We start from the raw sequence: 20,627 nt of genomic DNA, 5'->3' as shown, positions 1-20,627 counted from the left end.
CTCCATTATATATGTGGTTGAAATGACATTTGACTAGTGGTGTCTGGGCACACACTATAGATAAGCATGCAGGAAGAAAATTGTTTGATTTGCATTTTTAAAGCAAGATACAAATTCAGAAACAGGTGGCTTTCAAAACTGATTTGTTTTTGAACTCTCTAATTAAAACATGTGCATGATGGAATAACTGTGTACCAAACAAAAATATTAATGAAAACAACACAGTAAAATGTTTGATGCAATACTGAGGCTTGCTAAGACATTTAGGCAAAATCATGTACAATGTACAGAAAATAAATAAGTAGACTAATATTTAATTGTTCACATTCTCAAAGTGAAACAGGAAGGGGGCAAGCTGAATTGAAGAAGGAAAATATTCCCATCCCTTGGGGTGAAAAGGGTTGCAGCAGCTGAAGAGAAGGGCAGGGAGGAGAGAACCACTGTGTCTCTGGCATCGTATCTAATGCCATGGTGCATTAGAGAATGCTGCCAGTGACACCTTCCCATATAATAAACAGTAGTAACATTGGCTGCCCGCTGTGCAAGATGTGGCAATCTCCATTCTGTCAAGTTGTTGGTAGTCATGGGTGGGTGCATTGCAATATATGCACAGCTGGACCTCTATTAAATGTGTGCAAATAATGGAAACACTTGGAAGGGCAATTTCAATCTTTCTCTCCCAGTAAATAGCCTCCCTCCCCCGCCATCATCCCCTCCCCCCAAATTTAGTGACCATTAGATGGTAGCAAAGCAATAAAGAAAACTCTTAACTCTTTGCTGCAATATACTGGTTGTCCAGTTTTTTGCAGCCTAGATCTGGTATCCCTACATTATAGGGATGGTGCAGCAATTACTGAGATACAGCTTACAGGTTGGAATATAAGTGCTGGGTATTGTTGTTCCTAAATAGTTAGGTCTTCTGCTTTGTATTGGTAGATCTAATCTAAAGCTTTCATTATTCTTTCTATGAGCCCTGCTGTGACCAGAGAACAGCTTGCAAGCATTAAACCCTTGGTTGCCCAAGTATGATATCTAAATCAAGTTGCTGCTATTGTTATTTCCACTGCTCCTGCTCACTTTTGAGATCATTTACAAAAGTGGAGGTTTTGCTAGCACTCCATAGGCTTCATTATTGAATCGTTCTTTATCAGTTTTGGAAGCAGAGGGAAATTATACTCCCACTTACTAAAGAGCCTAGAGGAGAAATAACAATATTTTAATGTCCCCCTCGCCACTGTACATTGATTTGAAACTCTCTAAAAATTGTATTAATTTATTTAATGATTTCTATAGCCCCTGCAAGAACCAGCAAATATTAGAAAGGAGCTAACTGCAAATGAGCCAAAAATGAAAGCAAGATGAACTTTGTTCATTGCACAAGCCCTCGGCTCTGCTTTAAAAACCAAAGCAGCTTGCAAACTGTTAGGCGATTAATATTCAGGATGAATTCCATCTAACTGGTAACACAATTTTGATCTACCAATCCAGTGATTTTTGATCTTTTGTTTGAGTGATGGACTAATCCCTGGGACAGGGGATACAAAAGCAACCATGCTTTTTAATTAATTATTTACTTATTCATGACATTTCTATCTCATCTTTCCATTAGTGAGTTCAGGAGGACATACGCCCTCACTCCAGTTTCTCTTCATCAGAACTTTTTATGGCTGGTAAAATAGTGAGATTTATGGTTGAATAATGGTTGTTCTAATGTGACTGAGAAGATGTGATTGGCTCTGTCAGAAATAAGTTATTCAGATTAAGTAGATCTGATAACTTTATATCAGAAAATTGACATGGGGTTATCCCTCTGGTGACATCTGAACCCTGAAGCACTAGGATTCTGGGTGGTTGCAGGAGTATCCAGTTGGCCCACCTGAAGTCATTAGTAGTTGAAATGCCCTTCTTGCATATAAAACATACCAGTGGCAGATTTTGTTTCTTTTTGTTCTTTTTAACTGAGAACATTTCATAAACCAGGCTGAGACTTCCATGTGGCCCAGTTTTTGATCCTTTTTTACCCCAAATTCCTTACAAACCATTTTGAGACTCACCTTCTGTCACCTTCACACAGCTGGAAATTGGTCAGTAAAAGCAATCAGTTCTCCCTCCAGCTGGCCAATAGGAGACTTAAAAAGTCTCACAATTCCTAGAACAACAAAAATCCCTTTGCCTCCACTCTAGTTTCTCCTCACTTTTGGTATACATATCACCATTTTTATTTATTTGTTTGTTTATTTTTCAAACTTCTATTACCGCCCATCTCCCCCAAGAGAGGGGGACTCTGGGCGGTTTACCATAATATTTTTCTCATCATTTTCAATCAGTCAATCATCAATCCATCCATCCATCCTAGGGGGAAGCCATGCTCAGTGAAGTTTCCCATTCCTTTGGTTTGTATTACATGTAGGGATACCTACCGGGGTGCTCAAAGGATAACATGATAACTGGGGGCTTTTCATGCATGTACATACTTTATGTGGATAAAGTATTACTTTATATAATTTGTGTGGTTTTGTTATTTTTCTTTTTCTTTTTTTGGCTTTTATTTTTCCATTCTCAATTCTATTAAACAAAGACAGACCCATTTAAAATATTTCTCCATTTATTCATTCGTTCTTATACTGCTGCAATCCTGGGATTCTCAAGCACTATGTATATAAAACATCCATAGTGAAATACATAAAAAAATTTTAAAGTTCAATCAAAATTAAACAAAGGGAAAGCAATACATAATTATAAAAAATACCCATGATGTTGTCCAACTAATTATAATCCCTTAGAAAGAATTTGGTTTTAACTTGCTTCTAGGACACTAACAAGGTTGGGACAACTCTGTTTTCCTGGCAGATGTCATTCCACCATGTGAGGACCATCACAGAAAAGTACTTCCTCCTAGCCTCATCTTCCCCTCAGTACACAGTGATAGGGATTTACAAGTATTTTTTCCAGGATATTTATATTAAACAGTTTGATTCTGTATGAAGAAGGTAGTCCTGGGTATATTGTAGCATGAAGCCATATAGATTAAAAACAACACTCTAAGTTGTACCTGGAAACTAATTAGCAGACAATGTAGGGCCTACAACAGAGGTGTGAAGTATGTTCATTGCATCAAATGCCAGTTAATACATGGTCTGATGCATTTTGTATCAACTGCAGTTTCTCTGTGGTTGTCAAAGGTAGGCCATAGAGAGCACCTGCCAGTAGATCAATAAGAACATAAGTCACTGTCACAAGATCCTCCCATTCCAGATAATGCCACAACTGGTACATCAGCCAGAAATGGCCAAAGGACCTCCTGGTTGTAGCATGTTCTCATCAAGCAGTACCCATGAGCCCAGTTCCCAAGTCACAGATTTGCTCTCTTGATGACACTACTGTTGAGGTTTTCCTACTAATAGATTAAGACTGCTATTGTGCCTAATCATTTAGGCCAGGTGAAGGGGTTGTATTAGATTGTCTCCTCGCACGTGCTTCATGCAAAATAGCCTGGGGGGAGGACCTGCCCGGACTTGTTTTCTCACTTCCTTTTTTTTCTCTCTGCCGATATGTAGCAAGCAAGGCTTGCTCCAAGGGAGCTAAGTCCTTTAAATATGTTTTGTTTTTGTTTTTGCTTTCTGTAAATAAATTATTTTTATAGAAATGCTTGGTGTGTGACTTTTTTGACCTCTCCTGGGCTAAAGGCTTTCCCAGCATCTGCCAACAACTACCATCTCCTGAAGACACAGCACTGCAGAACTTTGATGTACAAACAGCAACTCCATCTTGCCATGTTTTATGGCCTACCTAAGGAAAATGATAGTATTTTAACACCAGAACAGCTAAGGACAACTTTAAAAAAGACTTAAGTATGGGTTGGATACAAGGACAAAGGAAATATTATGAGGATATAGTAGAGAGAACAGGTTGCTGAGAAAACCCCCACAGCTGGGCAAGATCAAGGAAGCAAAATCTACAGAGACTTCAGTAAGGTATATTTAATGCCTTGGGGTAAATATAGAATATTTAGAATATAGAATAAATATAGAAACCTGGAAACATTAAGATAAATTTCAAACCCTCATATATAGTCTCTTGAATGATCTGAAATGCTTCTTCCCTAGTTTCTTGTCACCCGGACTTAGTTGCTACTTAGAAGCTACCAACTGACTCACCTTTTTTAATCTCTTAATTGTTTGTGTTCACTCTTCTTTCCATTACTTCTTGAGCCTCCCCATCATCTGTCATACTAAAGCATGATCACACCATGGCTGAGTGCAAGGATTAAAAGGCCCATAGGTAGTAGCAGACCCTGAACAAGAGCTTACTAATACTCAGGTGATGGGAGTTGCAGTGAAGCAAGGGCAAGCCAATAGCAAAATGGGAGTTGCAGTGAAGCAAGGGCAAGCCAATAGCAAAATGGACCACTCACAGGCATCAGCACTGGCAAAGAAAGAAAAAAAAGATCCAGCTTTCCCTAAGTATTAGACCTGGTTTACAATTAGGAAAACACTGACTCAGTCTTGTAACAAGCTCATGCTATGAGAACAGACATGGCCAGAGCAATCCAGGAGTGACACAAAGAATGTATGGTGAGGCCACAATACATGGATGCCTTTCAAATTTACTTAGATTGAGCCATGCATTGATATTCAGAAAAAAACATGTTATTGATTTCAATAGATATCAATAGATAATAACTACAGACATCACTCCAATATGTTTGCATAAAAGAGGATTGTAGGCTAAGCCTTAAAAATATTTCTCACTGTGTTCTGTGGGCCTTATTTCTGAGTAAATGTGCCTAGGACTACAGTATTAACATGATCCAGGTTCTCGTGTGGGATTAGAAGCCAGGAATATGGTTTGCAATTTAAACTGCCAGATTTAGTAAACTGGATGCAACAATCCTTTGAATGTATGAATTGCAGCAAATCTGTGAAAAATGTCCAGATTTTTAGAGGGTGTGTGTGATTCGTATTTGAATTAGATTCCAATGTTGAGAACATGACAGTTATTGTTAGTAGGCAATAAGCAGTGCCAGAAAGAATTAAAACAAAGTAGTGGGGGTAGAAAAGGGGCTGTCACTGAGCATTGGCTTACTCTAATATGTTACTGTGTGATTTCAAAAGTAATGACAAAATTCCCCTATTCTCAGATTGTTGTTTTCAATTACAGCAGCTGCTATGTTTTCTACTGTTATTAATAGGGTGTACTTATATTTACATTAGGGAAGTATTTCAATATGCTAGGCCTAGGCACCACTGTAACTTGGATGTGTGTTTATCTGTCCAGGTATTTTCACCATTATATTTTAAATTTAATTCTTAATTTTTTTCAGGATTGTATCATGTACGACTGTAAACCGGGGAATCACATGGCTAAAAACTGTTACCTATTTTTAAAAATAGCTGTGAATACAATTTAATGGAACTCTTTTTTAATCCTTCTGAGCATTGGAGTCCTGTTCTCAGAACTATTGTTAGAGTTGCCGTATGACCCAGTTGGTCAGGTTTAGCTGCAGTTCTGGCTTTTTAATTCTATACCTATTTGTCCTACCAGATGACCCAAGCATGTAATCCATTTTTTAAAAAATCTAAACCTGTAGCCTTTGTACATCCAGGATATGAGTTATGATGTAAAGGCAGTATTCTATCCAATAGCTTTATAAGAAATGAATCTGCTTCCATTTTACACTGTAGCCACGGATAGAAGTTACGTATATGAATGGTATGTACAGCAGTGTGACAGTCATAGAAAACAAGTAGATTTTAATTATCTGGAGACACAACTCACAGATTTTTTTTAAGTCAGGCCCAGATCATATATTAATGTCTAAAGAGGCAGGGGCTTCTTTTCACATGGGTAAATTATAGCCATTTCTCATATTTCTCAAAATGTCAGAAGAAAAAGTGATTGAAAACAATTGTTCAAAATCATATTTCTGATTCACTCAAGTACATGATTTTTCTACACACTAGCATTTACTTACTTCAGATAGAAAAGTCTGAACTGTTTTTGCATTTGATCTGCAATGCTTAGTGGTTTTGTACTGAAAGTGATGAGTATATGGATGAGCCTTAGCTTGTAATTCTATAAATCTAAAAGTCAGCTGACATACTTTCATTGTGAATATGAATCAGATCCCTGCACAAAGACTACTGTACACAGATAGCTTCCATATCGGTTTCTTTGCATCTCTTCAGGCCCAGGTTTTCAGCAAATAGAATAGTCATTCCTTCAGCTAGGGGTCATGAGTGATCGTGAGTGAAAATACCTATAGTTTTTCCATGACTGCTCGGAAGTCTTGCTTTATTTGGCAAACAGCACACAAATGCAAGCTGCTAGCCATTTAATAAATGAACTTTTTTTTTTAATGGAGGTTAGTAACTTTTTAGGTTTATTTTTGAGGATAACAGAATAAAAATGAAAGAGTATGTACAAGAAGAAAGCATAATAAGAAATGTCTGACTATATGCATCAGTTTTACTCCATTTTGTTAATCCTTATAGTATTTTAAGGGATTAAAGAATGACTAGAAGAATGACAGTTTGAAAAGTACACATATAAATAGTATGTTTAAATTATCTTAATTTGCTCTTTTAATCCTAAGTGTTTTGTTCTTGTAGTATGATTATTATATTTTATGTGCTTCATTTTAATTTTGTTCTTAAAAATTGTCTTATAGGAAATTGATTTGGCAAGGAGAAATTACTATTTTTTCTTTACATAAGGAGTGTGTATGAGACTCTTGAGGTTCTCTCTGTCATACCATTTTAACATAGTACTGCCATACTTTGTGATACTACATTGCATTTCACACTAAATTTAAAATATCAAGCACAGAATTAAAGTCAGTTCATATCAGTTATCTTTTGATGCTTTCCTGCAATATTACTGAATAATTCCTTGTGCTATATTAAACCTTTTAAAAATAAAGATTTTCTGCAAATCCTTCTAATTAAACCATATTCTACCCCTGAGGATCTCATCACTGAATTTTCCATCCTGTTACTCGCTCATTCTGTACTCTTTTTTTCTAATTTAGATTTCATGTCCTCCTTCTTGAACTGAGTATCCTCCAGCACATTGATGGTATTTAAAAACCTATGATATTACTCAGTTTTAGTCATAGGATGGTGCTTGATGGAAGACCAGTATTTCATCAAACTGCTCAAGCTATTTAAATAAGGTATCATAGAAGAATTATCTTGATTCCATTTTGACAGAAATAACTAAATCAGGAAGACTTGTGTTATGGGAATGGCAGTAGGACTGGACACACTCTAAAAATATTTGGAAGGACAGTTTCAGATCTTGCATGATCACAGATAGTTTCTTATAAAGCTTATGCTTTTTTTTCCAAATGAAATTGGGTAAGAAATAGAAATGCACAGTCCCATCTACACACCATACAGTGTGAAATGTGAATGGAAGCTATTCTGAAACCTTTTTTAAAGATAGGTATTGTAATACCTTTTTATGCATGTAGTTTCTGATCCAACAAAGATTCCATTCCCAGGAACTGGTTTGGAACAATCAGTTCAGTATTTATTTGTCACTATATACACTATATACACTAACCGCCCAGAGTCCCCTTTTCAGAAGAGATGGGCGGTGATAGAAATTTGAAATATAAATAAATAAAATAAAATAAATAAATATACAGGACCCGAAGGGGACTTAGCTAAGGCCCAGATAACATGGCACAGATTCTGCTAGTGCCTTTTGTTCTTAGTTCTAAAACTCATATGAAACTGTGTAGGTTTTTAGAAGTCACACATAAAACGAAGGAAGGAAGGAAGGAAGGAAGGAAGGAAGGAAGGAAGGAAGGAAGGAACCCTGTTATGTAGGAAAAGTATATGTTAAGAAGAATTGATTGCAAAGATGTAAATTATGTATAATTATTAAAAGTATACATAAAACTATATAGAAAACTGCACGTGTTGAGAAAACACACTTCTAAAAACTGTAGACTCGCAACTGCTGATTATTTTATTTGTTTATCCTTAGTCAGATTCTGATATTATATTAGTAAACTGTAAAGCAAGCCTTTGAGAATTCTCCATTCTGGTCTCCAAGGTCTATATTAAGCACATTCCTTCCTGACTGAATCACAGCACTGCTGTTAGTGGTGTGCCCTGCAGCTTAGTATGGTAGCAGTAAGGAACTTTCATTCTGTGATCCTAGCTGTCCAAGCTTAGTGTAGAACAATATATCAAATGAGAGTTGGTTTCTGGTCTGAGTAAGATAAAGACGCTCTTAGCCCTGTTCCTTTAAGACTACACAGTGCTCAAAAGTATGCGCATACTCGAGCCTAGTGATTTGCTTTAGTGTTTTCTGAAATGTGCCCATTATGTATTTGTTAAAACCAGGGTGTCCACCAGGTGTGGTCAAAAAAGTCAAGATGATGGCCACAATGATCTGATCAAAGCTTTGCTTATATTTTGTATGTGGAGCTTCAATCACACTGTTGTGGCCACCATCTTGACATTTTTACCACACCTGCAGACACCCCTGGTTAAAATAAACTCTGAGCTTTACAGGAGTCTTACTTTCCAGTCCTGATGATGAAACGGCTGCTGTTTGTCAGCTGTACTTCTTCTGCTACTGACGCTTGCTGTAGATAGATTTCCACTGCTGTTTTCACATCAAACAACTTTGTTGAATCCAACACTTAAATAAAGTTGTGGCAAGCTGTGCAATCATATTTCAATTTCTGCATTTTGGTCTTGTTTTGCCTTCATTGAAAGTTAACTAATCAAAATGATATCCACATACCTGTATTTACATACATAACAAGATGAGGGAGTTATACCAGAAAGTTATTCAAGAAAAAATTATCATCTGTTTTTTCTTCTGAATTATAAAATAGTATTCATGTGAAGTTTAAACATTTGCACAATCTGGCAGTGGACTGTATACTGTATTAATAGAACTCTTTACTGATAAAGCAGGGAATTCTAGGAATTAAAGGAAGAATACAAGCAGTGCATATAGCGGATTAGGCTAGCATCTTTATCCCTATCCCTCTATATACACTTCTACTTTTTAGGAACATTCTTGAGAGAATTATTGATTTTTTTTCTTCCTATTTTACACTTGCCTTTTTGTTTGATGTTTTTGCACCACTTGGACATAACTTTGATGCAAAACTTACTTCTAAATTGAATTGCAAAGGAGAAATAAGAAACGGTGTGCGTGTGTTGATATTAGCTTGGCTATAAAGAATCAAATGCTACCTAAAATTCACTGGTTTGGTCAGTGCAAAAGAATCTCTGAACTGTGGCCTTGGATCAAGATCTAATAATGGTTGATCATGAAACTGTAGTTCTAATGAAATGGTATTCACTGGCAGTAACTGACTTGGAAGATCACAAAGCAGTTATCTGCAAATTGGTGATATATAGATTTGCTGAGAGTAAAAACGATCTGATCCAGATGATTGGGACAGCAATCCTGTTGAAGGGAAGGACACTTTGACTTTGTTAAAGCACTGGTAAACTCAATAGGGTAGTCTAACTTATACTTCTAACATACAGTCCATGAGCAAGTTTCTGAATGATTAGACTAAAAAAAAAAAAAGGGGGGAGAAGAGAAAATTGAGCCTATATCACCTGAGGATATGCCAAAGCCTCCAAATATTTTAAACAGCTAAGCAATAGCGTTTAATAAGCTTTCACTGTTAATAATATAAAATAGAAGAAATGCCAATTCTGGTATTGATAACCTAGTACAGTATCTCTTGAAGTTTGGGGGCATAAATCTGTTTTAATAGCCTAATAGAGTCTGGATTATCACAGAGTTTTAGGAACAACATATATGCATGCCATGCTTAGTTCTCCATCAGGGCATTCCACACTTCTTAAGAATAGCTGCCTCTCCATTTTTTACAGCCAGACTTCTTTATATTCTGTTTATTCAGCCAAGGCACTAAGACACATTTTTAAAATGTGGTTTCCCCCATGCAGCAGCATTTAGATAAAATAAAAAGCCTTTGTTTTCTGACAGAATTTACCATTGGCATGACAGTTAGGCATTTCATTTCATTTTATTGATTAGTCAAATTGACCTTAACAATAGAGCAAGATAAAATTAAAATATAAACAAAGCATAATCAAATAATAGGAAGGGATACAATAATAAAACAAAATACATATATACGTGATCACAGTACAAGGAGGCAGTAATCAGATGAGAGAGTTGCCTTTACAGGGTACCCCAATTTGTTCAATATATTGGGATCTTAAAGCCCCAGCCTTCAATATGAACATAGCAGTTCTGCATACAATATATACATATATTATTACCCTGGAGAAAATAAGGCAATCTAAAATTCGGGTCCTAGTACGCTGTTCTTTCCAATAGTGGAGACAGATATTTAAGCCTGATAGATGCATATAGTTGACAATTAAACAGGATATGAGAAATATTTTCAATATCAGGCGAACCACATATACAAGTTCTCTCATTGTATGGAATCTTGTGAAAGCATCCATATTTGGCCATTGAATCCAACAACTCAAATCTTGCTCTGGAAAAAGCCCTTCTTAAAGACTGAGGCAGACTCATAAAGAGGTACATGGCCGTTAGTCACCAGGTACAATTTCAGGAGCATTCACCTGTTGAATTTTTGTAGTTATAAAATCACAGGATGAAAAGATGAAGTTGAATCACAGGAGAGGAGGAGGAGGGGGGGGAAGAGGAAGAGGAAGAGGAAGATCATTCTTCTCCTGCTGCTGCTTGTAGCCTTTATTAAGTTGTCTTCTTCTTGCTACATCTTACAGGAGTACTCCAGTATTCTTTTTCCTGCAGGTCCACATGCAGGGCATGAATACAACTTTTTTCCTCCTATGGCTTCCATATCTTTCCAGGAACAGATATTAGAGAAATGTTCTACCTATTGATGTTCCAATGTGCACAGTGAGAAAAGAATGAGGGCAGCAAAGAAAATGAGGCATTGCCCATGTTCCTCTATGCAGAAATCCCTTTTTGAGTGCCTGAATCTGGCAACAATCCACACTCCGCTCCCTTAAAGGCTCCCAGAGGACTAAAAGTGGCTTTGCACAGCTTGGTCCTTCCAAGTGTTTATCGTGTCATTTGTTATTACGCAGCACTTGAAATGTAAGTCTCCTCGGGAAAAATCAATCACTGAAATTGTGCCCACATGTAAACAAATTGTTTTATAGAAATAAACAGGAGATGTTGTCAAATTCTTTTCCCATCTCTGGGAAGCAATATGGAGCAATACCCCTCCCATCTACCGAGAACTGGTACTTAGTATAAATTAAAAGACAAAAATGAAAAAGGGAAGAAAAATGCTGAACAGTTGCTTTTCAAGGAGGCAGTGCAAAAGGGGTGTTGTCCAGAGGCCAGATTCAATAAACATTCCTTGCACTCCTTTCTATCCTGGAAGTCTGCCTTGAATTGATTGGTGTGCATTTGTGCAGCCTTGCAACAACTCTTGTGAAAGAAAGCTGGTTAGAATTATTTTTATTGATTCTGCTGCTGTGTAATTTTATAGGGCTGTTTAACCAAGGCAACTTAATACATATCATTACAAGTATTTCTTTTCTCAATGTATCTGATGATCATTAGAAGACCAGACCATATAATATTACTGACCATCTAAATATTTATTCTTCCTATCATTGGAGTTCTGGGGTGCTATTGGCAAAAGGCAGAAAAGAGCAGGTGGATCCTGAGTGGTTTGTGGATAAATGACAAAGCTTTGAATTATAAGGAAAATATAATGAGAGAGAGAGAGAGATGCCAGAAGGAAAACGAGCATCAGAGAGAAAGGGAATAAGTTACTCCACTCACTTTGGCTTGGTCCTGGCCACCACTTACTTCAGTCCTGCTCACCATTGCCATATGACATGACCTAGCACATTACACCTATGATAACAATGCCCTTGACAGAAAAAATACAATCTTATTGAAAAAATGCTTATATAGCTGGGACTGCAATGGTGCTCCAGTTTCCAGGAAATGGGATTGCGAAAGACCTATTTCTTTTCCTCTTCTTTCCTGTGAAGGAATAATATTTCAAGACAAAAGGGAATGTGTCTGTTTGTAGGGGATATTGCAAGGTAAATACTGGTTGAAATCAGGTGTTCCTAGTTATCATCAGAAATATTTCTCACTCCTTCCAATTAAAAAGTGAAGGATGGACGCTCACATCCCATCCACTTCTAAGATGGAAAGCAATGTGTGTATGTTTGTGGGCATGTTTGTGTGCCCAAATCCATTCTGGCTGTATGCAACCCCTGAGAGATGATGGATGAAACTGTCTAGTCACAGAGATACAGTATAGCTCTGCTGTAGAGTATGGCTCAAGTCTGGGAAAGCCCAGGTGTCAATCTATGTTGGTTTTTGAAATACATTCTGTGATCTTGGACCAGTCATTATTTTTCAACCTAAACTAACTCATTGGACTTTTATGAAGATAAAATGATAAAAGAAAGTTGGGTGTAATTTGTGAACATTTATTAAAGGGACATTACAAAAGTCAATTCAGGTAGTAAAGAATCTGTTCCCTCCACAACTCTGTAAAATTATATAGGAAGCCTCCAGAGATAGAAACACCCCTCACTGAATAAGTTATTTCTTAAGATATGGCGAAAAAAATTCAGAATTCCTGAAATACATGCAGCCCTGTAACGCTAAATGTTGTATCAGCCAATAACTAGCAGGGAAGCACAATGTAAAGTGCTAATACAATGCCTGGGAAATAGTACTTCATGCTGATGTTCTCTAGTTTCAGTGGCTCATACAATTTATTTTCCTGAAAAATACAATTTTGGAACAAGGATAGCTATTGTTTCGGATTATGTGACTTAAAATCCAATTCATCTGAAGGGTACTGGATTGAGGAAGGTGCTATATAGTAGTATCCTAATGCAACTATGATGACATCATTAAATTAATTGGCTAAAAGAAGTTTCATGAATAAGGAAATCTTTGACTGCTTTGTGTTCTTTCATTTCAGTTTCTCCAAAGATAAGTCATATCTCAAATGATATTGTGGCGAATGAAGGAAGCAACATCACACTGGCGTGCTTGGCTACAGGGAAACCTGATCCTTCCATCTCTTGGAGACATATCTCTCCATCAGGTAGGTTTTAAAAATTACTCTGATTTTAATTGCTTCTCCTTCCCTGCTTCCTGCCCTCTTGCATACAAGGCAAGAAAAATTCTAAGTACCAGTTTGTTCAGGAGCCTAGAATGGTGCTTCTTTGAGAAATTTGGAAGGAGAAAACTCAAAACTTGGTTGAAAATCAGTAACTAGATCACACTGAATGAGTCATAGTAGTGAACCTTTGTGATGTGTTAGTAGTTTAAAAAATAGTCATTGGTTTTAAAGTATTTTCAACTTTGCGGTATTTGGCTTATTCTTCACTTCAGTTTTTATGTGGAAATTAAGACCATTTTCTGGCCAAAGTATATGTATTATGTACAGAAAAATTAAGCCATCAAATGATAGAGGAAAAATTGTAATGGTTTTCAAACTTTGCTTTTCCATACCAACAGTGGGTCCTGGCCCACTCTCTGGGCAACCTCCCTTCTTGAGATATCCAGGAATAATGGAACAATCCAAGCTGCACAATTAGCAGATAAAAAAGGAGACAACAGATGAGGAGCATAGCAAGAGACAGGGCCAGCTTTAGGCTAAGGTACTGGTCTTGGGCACCAAAGCTTAGCGGGCACCAACACTGTGTCTCCTTCTGACTCATTCTAAAAAGCAAATCTTTCCACTGGCAGGAGGTGGCACCATCAGTCAATGTGGCTTAGGGGCCCCATATACCCTTGAACCAGCACTGGCACAAGACCTTTGGCCAGCTGTGCAGATGGGAACACAATCTTGGCCTTCTCTTGCCAGAAGCAGCATAGCAAAAAATTGTAGTCCTTTTGTCTGACTTAGAGAATGACTTCTTCGTCTGATAGGATTTGAAAGTTTACATTGTATGGGAAGATGAATAGTGATTTTGCATTTGCCTATAACAGCTAGAAGAAAGTTAAAGAGGAATCTAGTAGGGTTCAGTTAAGCAATGGTGTGATCAACCCTGGAGAGATATAGAAAGTGCCCATTATTATCATTACCAATCTTCCTTGTACTTCATCCCCTCCACAACCCACTTGGATGCTGAGGCTCTTTTAATATTTTAAATATACACATTTGTGAAATATATACGAGTATGAACAAATCTGAACAACTATGCACTAGCATCAAAGCAGTATCTTTGATGCTGTCTATTGTAGTGGTTGGTCTGGAGTTTTGCACTCCAGATATGGTAGCCTAACTTTCTGTGGTGCTTATTCAGTGAATGCACATGCACATATACATGTACACACTGTATACACACACACATACATGCATACATACACTTAAGCACACCAACCCACACACACTACAGATCTGCAAGTAATTGGCAGAACCTGCATCCCCCCCCCCCCAGTGTTCACTGAACATGCAAGGACAGCTATACTGGAGAATGGGTGCTAGTCTTAATTTTCTCTTGCACTTGAAGTTAATCAGGTTTGGGTGAATGGGGGAACAGTGGTTTTCATTTACTTCACTATTCCACAGGCTCTGGCAGAAAAAATGGTTTAGCTAAGTGAAGCCAATAAAATAAAGAGACTCCTCATTTCAATATACAGTAGCTGGATCCTGAACAACGATGGCCTTTATGAAAGAATATTGTAATTGCGTACTTTTGCTTACAAAAGATATATCTTAAACGGCTCATAACAATTCATCGCCAACTGCCATCTAAATCTGTTTTGGTTCCCTCCTTGCCTCTCTATTTCAGTCCTCTCTGACTCTGCCTCCCCATGGCCCAATGGGTTGGATCCAGATTTAGTTATCCTTGAAAGGGTCTTGTGGGATTTAAGAACATAAGGCAACATCTATTGGATCAGGCTAAAGGCTTGTAAAATCCAGCTTTCTATGTAACTCTGGCAGAATATAGGATAATATCCCTCTTCCTTTTCTGAATCCCAACAAATGGATGATAAGACAAGCTGCCTTTGCTTCTAGAGACAATACACACTTATGAAGACCAATAGCCATTGAAAGCCTAACATCTCTTTTTAAATTATCTCTACATAATAGGTCTGCACACTCTTCCAAAATGATTCAGAGTAAATGTTTTAGCTGTTGCTTGAATATGGTATCTTTTGACTGTTCATTAAGCCCAACTTTTTCAAACTTCTGTAGGAAAAAATAGCAAAAACATTGCTAGAAAGATCCCAGTGCTTTAAAGAATCCACACATTATAGTCGAAGCAATTTTAAAAGCAGCACCGCCTCTTTCTTTTTTTTCTTCCAGGTCTTTGCAGAAACCTGAAAAAAAGCAGCCTCTTTCAGTGAATAGCAGGAGGTGCTTTGCACTCACACAAAACCCAGAACACTTCTTCTAAAACATTTTTTGAGTCATGCATCACTCTACTGAATAAAACTAAATCTGTTTCCAGCCCTCTGACTCTTCCTCATGACGTAATGCCTTATGTTTCACATTGAGTCTTACTTCTTTAAAGCGCTCCACAAACTGAAATAGAGGTTTTTCTGTGTGGAGGACCTTGAAAAAATATAAGCCCTTCAAGATGACCAGGTGGAAAATATTGGTCTTGCACAGGACTTGATCTCTTCTGTTTTGCTCTTGTTGGTGCTATCTCCCCATCCCATTTTTGGGTGGATTAATATAAACAGCAACAGTTTGTTGTTACAGGAACAAAATAACTCAATATAATTTTAGCCAGTTCATGAAGGGGACTTGCTAATGACTTTTGTATCTTACTTAGTTACACAATATTTTGATATATTCTATGAATGTCATGTGGATATTGGTGGTGGAGTCTCATCTTGGTAGGACTGAAAGTCATGCTAATCAGCACTTTGCTTTACAGAGAAGGGTTGAAAGAATTACTAATAGTGACCTTTCAAAGAGCAACAATTAGACCTTTTTAAGTGACCTCCAACAGAGTAGAAAAATCAGTTACATCATAAAGGTGGTCTTTAGCTAAATGTCAAACAAAATTGTGTTGGGAACCTTGGGCAGTCTTCAAAGTGGGAGCTGAGGACATGAGTTCACCTAATGGTGTTCTCTGTTAAGATGACATTAATGGAACCCTACTGCCATCTTGCAAATCCAGCAGAAATGTAGGTATTTCCCCTGCAACTGAATCTTCGATGAGATCAGCACAGTCCTCAAGATTTTTTCAAGGTATATTAAGGTCAATTAAGGCTGCAATCAAATCCTTAACATATTTATGCTTTTGGAATAAGACAGTAGATATATTTGGAGAAAATGAATGCAAGTTAAAAACTTGTAAACGCAAGGGAATGCAGAACCAATAAAAACAAAGTCTTTTTCAGACATTTCAGAAAGGCAAGTAATTGCCTTCCACTTTGAAATGACAACTCCAGACATGGAATTAAGGGTTTAAAAGGAATGGGAAAGTTATTCTACAATGTAATTAACTAACAGAACTGCAAGGGGACAAAACATACTAGGGGTCTAAATGTAATGCTGGTCACCAAAGGAGACCAGCATTACATAACAAATGGAGGTATTGGTTACCCCAGGCTTTTTTTTATCTACAGTATGTGTATGGCTCCAATGGCAAATGGGATGAAACAGTAAACCATCTCTCACTCAGTAGGCCCAAAATAAGTGTTCATATCAGGATGTGCAACAACTTCCAGTTGCTGGTCCCAAGTAAGCCTTCAGACCTGATTAAAGGATTTACATATTGAGTTTGTGTGGTTGTTAGCCTCCCCATCTTTGCAGTTAGATGACTATCCAACTGTAATGGAAACTGCAGTCAGTGGGAATTGACTTAAACTGCTTCTTTTTTACCTGGAAACAAGGCTTTCATGGAATTCATTATTGCAAGGTGTATCTTTGAAAGCTTCTCCAGGTAGAAAAATTCTGCATGTTGAAAATTCTGCAAACAACAATAAGGACAGCTTGAGCTCCATATTCTGTTTATTTTTTTATTAGATTTATATCCGACCTTTCATTCAGGAGCTCAAGGTGGCATTCAGAACAGTTTCTCCTCCAGTTTTTCCCCACTAAAACAGTTGTGAAGTAGGTTGGACTGAGAGAGAATGACTGGCCAAAACTACCAGTGAACTTCCATGGCAAATGATGGACTAGTAAGTGGCTTCACCACTCCTGGTTGAACACCTAAACTATTATACTGGCCATTATATTTACTAGTTTCCACCAAAAGGATATTTTCAGTGAGTATGAAAATTTAAACTGCATCTTGAAACCTTACAGTTCTACCTGGAGTATTAAAAGTAGAAAGGATTTAGGAAGTCAAAGATTTTAATCATTTATCCCAAAGAATTTGAGATAGAAGTTTTTACTTGCAGGGTCATACAATCTATTATATTAAATCTGTGGTATGCAGCTCCACCTCTAGTTTTTACATACTCACAAGAAATCATGAGGGACCCCAGAGAAATCAGAACTATTGTACATTAGGAGAAGTATCAGAAGAACCAGATTAGAAGAGGGAATACGAGGGGAGGAGGAAGAGGAAGAAGTAAAACAATCACAATTTGTAATTTTCTTTTAAAGTTAAAATTAAAAGTAAAACAATTATTTAAGATACATTTCAGATTCTTCAAAATACAAGGTATTCACAGTGTATTACATACATTTTTTATTGAATACCTTTTGGAGGAAGATTATAATAGGAATAACAATAACAATAACAATAATGTGCAGCAAAATGATTATGTGTACCAAGGTGGAAAGATTCAACCACAATGGAGGAATGGATGGTGAAGATGATGGAACTTGCTGAGATGGCCAATTTGACAGCTTTAATTATAAGACATTGTCTAAGTTTAATGATGATTGGAATCCTATTATTGACTTTTTGTGGGAAACTGAAAAAAATGAAATTATGATGCATGGATTTGATGATTATAAAAAAGAAGAAAAATAGATTGTAAAAAAAAGTAAGTAATGGTGTCACCATAGAGTAAGAGGTAAATTTACATTTTTACTTATAACTGCTATAAAGGAAAATTGGAAGTCATTCTTTATATTTCTTTTCCATATTTCTTTTCTTCTTTTATTTTTTCAACACTTTTAGCTCTGTTCTTTTCCTACTTCCTTCTTTTTGCTTCTCTCTTTATTCTAAATATCAGTTCTTGTTAGATTTTCATCTATCCTTTTAAAATTTTAATAAAGTTATTTTTAAAAAAACAATAACAATAATGATAATCGCAATAATGAGGGGCACTGCTTTCAGAATACCCATATCCATTTATTATCTTGTAGGCTGTATTTATGTGAACCCTTGAATGTCTCATTTGAAGTCACTCTAACATAGTTAACTTGGTATGAAGCAATTTAGAAGGTGGTGCTTTGTAAAGTATTGTTTACAAATATTTGCAAATTTTTGAATAGATAAAGCCCAATAATCTGATTAAAATCCTTGCTAAGTAATAGAAGTCCTTGGGCTCATTGAGATATATGTGGAGCTTTTCTTAAGCAACATACATTTGATTTTGCAGCTTGATGAATTAAAGATCACTAGGACTTCATATTTTATTTCAGTTTATTTCAGATTTTACCTATAATTCAGTGCAACATTGATACAATTATAAAGATATTGCTGTGAAATAGGGCACTGTGAGTTTTTCTTTCATCAAGTTCTGAGTTTAGAAGACTTGACTCTTTGGAAGGATTTCAGAATGGTCATAATATTGAAAAATATAGTTGCTTTAAGATATGGAGAGCTTATGGCCATTCAAGTCAGCATGGCTAGAAAAATGGATTATTGGTTAGAGTCAGCATGTGCTTTAGGACTCATATATGTCTCTCTCTCTCTCACACACACACACACACAAGTACATACATTCATAAGAGCATTGGAACATTATCAGTACAATCCCATGCATAAAATGGAGTAAAAGTATTAGAATTTTCACATGGAATTAGTATCATTTCCATAGGCAAATGCCAAGATGGATAATTCACTTAAAGTAGAACATTTCTTCTGTATTTTTAGTAGTATTCTGTTTCAGTTTTGTCAGACTCTCTGACCTGAACTTGACAGAAGCTATTCAAACACTCAAGCCTTGCTTTCCATATTTTCAGGCGTGGGGCTAGGTGGTACTTAATTGTTGACATTCCTCCAGTGGAAAAACTGTAGTTCTCAATATAACTCCTACAGTTGAGTGGAAAATAAAATATCTTCATTCTTATTTAGTCAAAAAGGGAAAGAAAAAGAAATCAGTTTTTCTGAGGAAGTTTCATGGGTGGGATGCAGGCTTTTTGCATTGATCTTGGATACAAGGTAGCTGAGGTAAAGGTACCAGAATACTTCTGTGGCCTCTATTCTAATGTGGAGGGAGATGGCAAAGTAATGGAAATATATGTAGCAGAAGCAAATTTCCTAGCTTGCAAAAAATAAAATAACCTTTAAAATGCCTCAAAAGAGATTCAAAAGCTCTTTAAGAATAATATGGAAAAACAAAGGCCTTTTTGGAGCAGGCTGCTGTGATCATTGCCTCCTGCATCACTCAGGTAGCATATGAAGGACACTTCTGTCTTGCTATCGAACTGATTGGCATTTCTCCAGAAGTGTTCTGCCAGGTCAGATAGGCGAAGTAAAATTGGGACAAGAAAGACTCATGACTTGTGTCCTCTATATTCGAGACCAGTGTTTCTCAATCTTGGCCACTGGAAGATGTGTGGACCTCCATGCTGGCCAGGGAATTCTGGGAATTGAAGTCCATACAACTTCAGGTGACCAAGGTTGACAAAAACTAGTCTAAACTAATAATGTCCATAATATTTCCAGTCTAACTTCTCATTCAGGCAAATAGTTTCAATATTTATTTATTTATTTATCTAATTTATCCTCGCCCATCTCCTCCCGTCGGAGGCCTCTGGGAGGTTTACAACAAGTGATTAAAACCATCAGAATAATACAAAAAATAAAATACTATAAAAATACTATAAATAGAAATAAAAAAATAAAGAATAAAAATCCAAGCGATGAAACATCTAAAACAGTCCAAGTGTGGGAGGAGTGGTCTATAACAACCATCCCCATGTAACACTATTCCCCTCTCCACCCGAAGCAAGGTGGCAGAACCAGGTCTTCAGACTCCGCTGAAAGGCCAGGAGCGATGGGGCCAATCTCACCTCCGGGGGCAGCATATTCCACAGGGCAGGAGCTACTGTGGAGAAGGCCCGCTTCCTGGACCCCGCCAGATGAAATTCTTTTACAGACGGGGTCCGCAGCATGCCCTCTCTGCACGATTGGGTGGGACGGGTTGATGTAATGGGGAAGAGGCGGTCCCTCAGGTAACCTGATCACATGCCATGTAGGGCTTTAAAGATGATAACCAACACCTTGAATTGGACCCGGAAGCAAACTGGTACCCAATGCAGCTCGCGCAGCAGCGGTGTTACATGTGCCCTTCTGGGGGCACCAAAAACAGTTCGCGCAGCTGCATTCTGGACCAGCTGAAGCTTCCAGATACTTTTCAAGGGTAGCCCCATGTACAGCGCATTGCAATAGTCTATCTGAGAGATAACAAGGGCATGAGTGACTGTTCGAAGGGCCTCCTGGTCCAGGAAGGGGTGTAACTGGTGCACAGCACATAGCTGC

General features: G+C 37.3%; 1 protein-coding gene across 1 annotated transcript in view; it reads left to right on the top strand.

Moving 5' to 3' along the window:
- NEGR1 (neuronal growth regulator 1) overlaps nucleotides 1–20,627 on the top strand; it is a 583,664-nt gene that overhangs the window by 382,618 nt on the left and 180,419 nt on the right. Inside the window, exon 3 of the mRNA XM_063298127.1 lies at nucleotides 12,974–13,099. Within this exon, the coding sequence (XP_063154197.1) occupies nucleotides 12,974–13,099 (126 nt within the window). The remainder of the gene's footprint in view (nucleotides 1–12,973; nucleotides 13,100–20,627) is intronic.

Source organism: Candoia aspera, chromosome 3 (assembly GCF_035149785.1).
Source record: "Candoia aspera isolate rCanAsp1 chromosome 3, rCanAsp1.hap2, whole genome shotgun sequence".
Classification (NCBI taxonomy): domain Eukaryota; kingdom Metazoa; phylum Chordata; class Lepidosauria; order Squamata; family Boidae; genus Candoia; species Candoia aspera.
This window is presented reverse-complemented; position numbering and strand designations above follow the sequence as displayed.